General features: G+C 40.3%; 1 protein-coding gene across 1 annotated transcript in view; it reads right to left on the bottom strand.

Moving 5' to 3' along the window:
• Positions 1-8224, bottom strand: part of LOC111864709 (small conductance calcium-activated potassium channel protein) — a gene marked incomplete in the record, with an annotated part of 758647 nt that overhangs the window by 371594 nt on the left and 378829 nt on the right. Inside the window, 1 exon segment of the mRNA XM_033751546.1 lies at positions 5671-6366. Within this exon segment, the coding sequence (XP_033607437.1) occupies positions 5671-6323 (653 nt within the window).

The raw sequence follows: 8224 nt of genomic DNA, 5'->3' as shown, positions 1-8224 counted from the left end.
TAATGCTTGCTACCATTCAGTCCAGAACCTTTTGTCTTCTCGTCTGTTGTCCAAAAACATAAAAATTAGAATATACAAAACTATAATTTTGCCTGTGGTTCTGTATGGGTGTGAAACTTGGTCTCTGACATTAAGGGAAGAACATAGACTGAGGGTGTTTGAGAACAAGGTGTTGAGGAGAATATTTGGACCGAAGAGAGATGAAGTGACAGGAGGTTGGAGAAGACTGAGCAATGAGGAGCTTCATAACTTGTACTTTTCTCCAAGTATAATTAGAATGATCAAGTCAAGGAGAAAGAGGTGGGCGGAGCATGTAGCACGAATGAGGGAGACGAGGAATGCTTATAGGATATTGGTGGGAAAGCCAGAAGGAAAGAGACCACAGGGAAGACTAAGGCGTAGGTGGGTGGACAATATTAAAATGGATCTTAGAGAGATAGGTTGGGATGGTATTGATTGGATAGATCTGGCTCAGGATAGGGACCAGTGGAGGGCTCTTGTGAACACCGTGATGAACCTTCGGGTTCCTTAAAATACTGGGAAATTATTGAGTAGCTGCAGAATTGGCGGCTCCTCCAGAAGGGCTCAGCTCCATGAGTAAGTAAGCAAGACAGACAGAAGTAGCCAACTGGATGCAAACGACGAGAAATGGCCATTATAAAGGCTACACCATTATTTGGTCAAAGACGGGAATTAAAGATTGAAATATTTGAGTTTTCCTGGAATCCAATGTTGTTTTCAGGGGTTAAAGGAGCTGTGTATAAACTGTACCCAAATCTTACGCACTTTTGTAACCTACAAGACCAAAATTTTTGTATAAAAGTGGCACTTAATGCTTGGTGTCGTCATAATAGATTATACTAAGAACAGAATTTGCATGTGATGAATTTTAAAGCAAAATTCAGTGTACTATGTGTGGCCAGTCTGTTAAGTTTGTTTATTGGTGTGTACGGTGGGGCCTGATGCAAGCTTGTGAACTTGCAGAATGGGATCTTAGGCACAATACTGCAGCTTTAACAGCTACATCCTTTAGAATACACTTAGAACTGTTTGTAGCTCTCAGCCCATTAAAATCTATTCATGTTACTAACATTTTAACCCCTTGCGTATCTTACGTAATAGAGCGTAGTAAAATGTAGACCCATTGCAGCATTCAGAGTACTAAAAGGCAATGAACACAGATCACGTATCGTGAAAAAATAAAGATGCACATGAATATGTAAATGGAGAAAGCAAGTAAGCAAGCAAGCAAGCAAGACATACAGATTAACTGGCGTGATACAATTAGAACAAGCATAAATTTATGTAATTTTTTCCGTCAACGCAACAGTACGCAACAATAATTTATTTATTTATAAAAACACACTACAGGTTTCGACCTCAAACATTCAAGGTCTAGTGAATCAAATAGAAGCTAATTTGTACGAACCATTTAGAAAAATGAGGATGTTGGCTTTTCAGTTCAGTAATAGTATGGGAGAAACTTGCAGCACTTGAAGATGGCCCATTTGAGGTCGAAACATGTAGTGCGTGCTTTACAAATAAAGAAATAATAAAGTATTATTACGTTGACGGTAAGAATTACATATGTTCAATGTATATACGCAATAGGATGCAGTCCTTAAAAAAAGCATAAAGCTGTTAATTTAAGCGCCGCAGTAAGGGACAAACCTCCGTTCATATACCCCACACCACTCGTTCCATCCAGGTAATGAAGTCTATTACTATGAACATTCGAGTGGCTTTCTATGCACTGGCTTATATGGGCGGTGCTGCCTTAATTCCATCTTCCAGTACCGAGAACATAACGACACGAGGCTCTGGGCAACATGACAATGTTAGTTGCACGCGAGACCAAAGGCTGAAATCCAGTCATTTAAGTGAAGAGTTCTATCTTCTGGGATATAACTCGGTGTGCAGTTTCACCATAGAACAAGGTGTTATACACCAGATGTATAACTCTTCATAGCTACCACTGTGAGAACCTCAAATTCAAGAAATCACGTGTTTGCCGTTACCGAAATTACAGGATTTGAGGTTGTCACTGTTGTGATCGTTAAAACTGTGGTCCTATGTGATACCATGTAGTCTTACATACTGAATCGTCTTTTCGAAAGGGCATGATGCCTTCATCTTCACCGCGTAGGGTGACAAAGTTTCTCAATTACACAGGCAGGTTGAGGAAATGTGGTCGCTCAGAGTAATTTAAAAATCCCGTGTCTGTGTTACAACCTTCCTTTTGTCCTGTCCATTTAAGCGAATCCACTACTCTACAGAATTTATCCCTGCAGATGGAGGCAAATTTTTTCTCCGAAACATCGGTATCCACCTACAAGACTATGTTGTGTCACAAACAAAAAGACCGAAATCTGATAGCGCTACAAAATTATTGACAAATTGCTGAAGCAGTGTCATGCAAACAATTGCATATTGCTCGGACAATTACATTTTAAAACTGTTTTAAATTAGAACTCACCAAGAACCACACCACCAAGGCTCGAACCTAGGACATTCAAATTTGGAATTAGTGATAAATCAGACACAATTTATGATACAATTTCATATATTTGATTGAATGGATTCGGATAGCTCTTAACATTTTGGGAAATTTATATTGGGCCTGTAAGACACATTTTGTAGTCAAACAGTAGAATTTCGTATTTTTTGGGCTAGATATTTAGAGATTGTAATCAATTACTGCACTAAGAAATGAGAAAGAAATTATTTTATATTCATCTAGTTATTAGATCTGTGTTGTGTAAAATATCTTAATAATCACAACTGTTATATTATTAGTCCTCACATCGTGAAGTCAGATTTATAAAATAAGAGACTACTTGTTTGTACATTTCCATGGGAGGGACGAAAAATTTAAGTGTTAAAACGAGGACAGAGAAATACGGTTTCCAATTAAATATTTATCTACGATTTTGGATTTGCTTCACGTACATTTTCACTGCTTTTGGCTACAATTAACATTCACTCTATGAAAGAAGAACTTACAGGTTACCCATTTATATAGGCTTATATTGAATATTACATTCACGGCTGCTGTTTTCTTCTGTGTGCAGTTACAGACTATGCAGATTTCTGATCTGACCAGCGCTAATAATGACAACATGCAATCAGAGTTCAATCATTTACAAAATAAAACCCGAGAGCCGGGATCCAGTCAATATAGCGATTACGCTATGGACTGGACGATTGTGTAACTGTTATTTTCTCCATAATATCGAGACTCAATGAGGCCCATCCAGAATTCTATCCAATGGGCATAGAGTTTCTTCACACGCCGATAGAGCGGCTAGAACACGATGCTTATTTCTCGCTTCCATCTCTTGCCTAACTCGTGTGCGTGGAAATATTATCTGTACTCCCTTACCTATCTTTATTGCTCTGTACTTAATTACGCACAAAGACAACTTCACATTTTAACTTCGTCTACAATCCGAAATTAACGAGACTTTCTAAAGCTCTCTGCTTCTGATGTTATTCTAAAACGAAACAAAAGTTCAAATAACCTTCCCATGTGAAACAGACAGCTAACAGGAGCCGGGTAGAGTTGAATTTAAAAAAGAAGAAAATACAGGGAAAACAAAATGGATAACGTAAAAGCAAAATGGAAAGGCAATAGAATTAATGCTACTTTTAAGTAGAATCATTTCACAAACTCTAGTTAAACGTATGTGGAGCATGCGAGAGTAAACTGAAATTGTAGGTAGCCATCAGCAATGAAAAGTATTTGAAAGTTTAAAAAAGAAGCTACACAGGATCACGAGTAAGATATATGCATTACAATTCATTATAACGACAGAAGCTAATTACAAGGATGGATGTATTCTCAGAAAGGGAGACAAATTTGTGTTATATATAGTTCGTGCAACTATAGGAATTTGGCATCATACTTACTCCGACAAAAGAGTGTTATGCATGGATTTTATATTATTAAAACACATGAGAGAAAAAAAAACCGATATGAAGAAAATATTAAGAAATTTTAAAATATGAAAATTAAAATTAAAATTACAGCTGTAATAAAATATGATATATTATATTATAGTAGTGTTATAACACAAATATATTATTATATTATTTATTTAAATTAGAGCTTCCCTCTATTATTACTATTAATATAAATAAGCACCTACTCGTAATATTTCTGTTGTCAATCGTGAAACGAAACTAAATGATATGAAAATTAATCGAGAAAAGATTAACATTTGTAGTTAATCAAATTCTTGGAACAGAAATCACGCGACAAGAAAATTATTAGTGTAAATATATTATAATAAAATTCGCACTACCAAAAACAAATAAAGAGCATAGCAATTTACCTAAAATTCTGTATTGACACTAAGCTAATTGACTGAAAATGTTACAAAAGATTTGCTACTGATCTCTGGGGTAATTAACCAGGGAACATAAGCCTAATACAGACAGACAGATAACACACGGTCATTGTTCAATCAGAACTGAGTAGACGCGGAGAAATAAACTGAAATTATACACTCGTGTTCATGGCCCCTATTTACATTGTTACGTTAATCTTTTAAGTCTAAAGTCATCTGTCATTACCTACAAAAATGTAACTTTAGCTTGGTTCGTCGCAGAGGAATGAAATATATTACGGAAGTTATCTACGCAACAGAATGATACAAAACAGGATTTAAAAATAATTACGGTCACTGTTTCATCTGTTTTAGAAATTTATCTTTATCAAAATAAATTACTCAATAAAATATTTGAAATTTCAATTGTACAAAACTTCTCTCCTAAAACACTGTTTAAGAAACTAACTTAGGAATAAACATACACTAGACCTACAGATGCCACATATGGGCGGCCTCACACCAACTGCGTCAAGACAAGCGTCAAGACTTGAGACAAAAGAAGCAGTCTTGCTTCATTCGTGATTCGTCAGCATGAAGCTGATGTCAGCATCATGACTCAGACCGGTGTGCGACGGTTTTCATAATCTCATTCGTTTCAATTGTGCTCCTTTCTTTGCGTCATATTGCAGACATCGTGTCTTGACTGTTACATGTCTTGGCGCATGCCGGTCTGGGGCCTACCTAACGCCTGAATAATTCCTGCGTCACTCAGTAAATATATTGCAGAAGTTCTCCGTACTGCAGTCACGTCAGTGTGGTTTGGTAGAAATGTGGCGAATTCGGTTTTCTATCCGCCACAAGAACCAGAAGCAGTTTCTGTTTGCAGCATTTCAATAAAATACAATTTCTTTTAGTTTCTTGGTGTGGGGTGAGACTGAGTCCACTTGGTACGTCGGTCACTAACTGGCCTACTGTACCAGCCCCGGATGATAGATGATGATTGTGGAGCAGTTGGTGGAATGAGAATTGACAGGGGAAAGGGAAGTACTCGGAGAAAACTGCCCCAGTACCACTTTGTCCACTACAAATCCCACATGTGATGACCTGGGCTCGAACCTGGGTCGCCGCTGTGGGAAACTGACTCCTAACCGCCTGAGCTAAGGCAGGGTCTTTAAAATATGAAATTAATTACATACTTTTGCATTCTGGATATATTACTAGAGTTTCCATGTATGGGTCCAAAGCCTATGTTTAACGGATATGTATTACAGCTCGCTATCGGCCACGCGGGATAAAGCAGACCTGTCCTGACGCAACTTAACACGAACACACTGCTCACCTGTATGGTGATGTAGTGAGAAGAACTGGAGGGGGTGGTGCAGGGCACGACCCTCCAGTGCACGGGGCCACATTACAGGGACACTGATGGTGATGGTGCAGTCCCACAGACCTGACGCTCTCTCTAGACACCGACCTCGCCAATGGCTGCAGCATCAGGGTCGAATGAGAATCACGTCTTTCGCCACATCGACATCTCGAGTGGGCGTGTGGCAGCAGGTGGTATCCTGCAGACGCTGTTCTCAGGCGGCAGGTGCCTGCCATTGTGGATGTAGACGTCAGGCCATGGTGGCTGCCTGCAGGCGAGGTGACCCCGACAGAAGAGTCGCCTTGCAGACGGCAGTGGAGCTCTATGTCAGGTACAGACCTCGCGGCCCCCGTGCTTTCCTCCATGAGACAGACCCCAGTGCCACTCTCCTGGCTACCTCCTCCGTGGCCTGGAGAGGACAAGAGCAAGGTCGTACATTCTTGGCGCATTAACACGGGTTTGCTGGTGGCCGGGGTGATGCTTGGTACGATGGTGACTGGGGGCTCTTGCGCCAAGAGGCTAGTGGTCTCGTCACCGCTGCCGTAGCCCGAGTTCGCTACGGCGTCTGTTTGTTGCGGGGGAGGAGAAGGTGCACCAGAAGTGGTGGTGCCACCCGTCGTGCTCATGGTGACACGCGGTGAGTCACTGTCACGTCATCACTCACAAAGCCTGCAAAAGAGAGCACACGGCATCAGACATTCTGCCCACTTGTTATGGGAACTTCATGCAGCAAGAGCGGATGTACTAATTACGTCATCAATAAGGGACCGATATTTTCGTGGCTGTTTTATAGAGACCTCGTAATTGGTCTATCCCTCTCCCAAAGGATACAAGTGTTCTCAAGGGCCCGCCACTAGACGCTATCCTAAGCCAGATTAGTCCAGTCCACACTTTTCATTCAGTTGGCATAGCGACGGTCTATGGGCTGGAATCCCCGGTTTCGATTCCCGGCAAGGCAACATTTATCTCTCCTTCACAGCGTCCAGACCGACTCTGGGGCCCACGTAGCCTCCTGCTCAATGGGTGCCGCAGTATCTTTCTCCGGTGAGTAAAGCGGCCGGAGCGTGAAGCTGATCACTGAGCTCCAACCAGTGTTCAGGTGAAGAATACGTGGATTTATTTCTCCTCTCCCCCACACGTCTTCATGACGTAGTGCTTAACCAATTAAGTTAAAACGTTACCTGTACCCTATTTCTTTACAATTCATTTTAATATTAGCTTCCAGCTTGCTCTTACGTATTTCAAGGAGTAACTTCTCTTCAGGTTTTAAGACCAATATTTCATATACTCCCGTTATGAAAGCTACATGCCTTGCCTATCTCATCCGGCTGGATTATTGCCTTAATGTTTATCATTTTAACGTTAATTTACATTATGAGGAATTTACAGAAGTGATATACTGCATTTTACCTCTTAATTATACAGAAAATGGCCGATTATCTTCAAACATTCCATATTTTATATAATCACAGCACAAGCTATAACAATGCGAGCAACGAAATTACTTTGGTAATAGAAGCATAAATGATTTACCAAATCAATTATGCCATGATGAGTTATGAAAGCGGAGGTCACGTCCCGGTAACCTGGTTACGTAATGGCAGAAAATGCAATCCCAATTCCTCTGAGTGGGCATTAAATATCATTCCATACACAAAGAGAGAAAACTAAAGCGACATGACACTGATTGGATTTATGGTCTACATCAGGCTCCGAGTGAGCAGGAACGCCCAGAAAAGATATCCGAAACACCTTAATTTCTGCTGCACGGCTAGGGGCTCTGTGTTCTAATCCCAGCACAGGCAAGCATTATGTTCTTCTCTTGAATATCCAAACCTATCCATCCTATTATAGAGTGGGCATTGTGGACTCTTTCGCAGATGGTAAAGCAGCCGGAACGTGAGTTTGACTATATCTCAAAGCACCGGAAAAAACCGACAGGAACATTCTCCAAACATCAAAATAAAAGTTATGAGTAAACATAATAAAAGTCAAGCGGTACTATAGGACACCGAAGGTAATGTGCAATGGGTTCTTAATCTCGGTATCAGACGGAGGTGGGCAATTGTATTCTTTTGCGCTTGCGGAAACAGCTCCTAGTAGCGATCGGACAAGAGGCGGGGTGGACCCCAGGACCAGTCTAGGAGCTGTAGCGAAGACAGAATTTTTGCTTATCCTGGTATTCCAACCACTTATCGGATTAAATTTCTGCAGAGTTACAAATGGTTTGTCTGAAGTGTCAACAGATGCAAAGTGAAGTTTCACTGGTAACGTCAGACGCAGATGCGGGTAGGAGAGGAGATATCTCTTCAAAGTAACTAGGCAATTACATATGAGTTTAAGGCAATGATAGGCATTCAGCGACAGAGGATGGATTTATCCTGGAATGTCATAAAAAATTCATATAAAATAATCAGAATTGGTCTCAGTGTGATTAACACTTAATGACGATAATTTATTAAATATTTTTCGGTGTCGTAAACTTTTCTGAAATTTACAAAGCAGTTACAAGTAAAAATAAACCTTA

This window comes from Cryptotermes secundus, unplaced genomic scaffold, assembly GCF_002891405.2.
Source record: "Cryptotermes secundus unplaced genomic scaffold, Csec_1.0 scaffold654, whole genome shotgun sequence".
Taxonomy (NCBI): domain Eukaryota; kingdom Metazoa; phylum Arthropoda; class Insecta; order Blattodea; family Kalotermitidae; genus Cryptotermes; species Cryptotermes secundus.
Note: the sequence above shows the minus strand (reverse complement) of the source record. Positions and strands in the feature narration are given on the sequence as shown.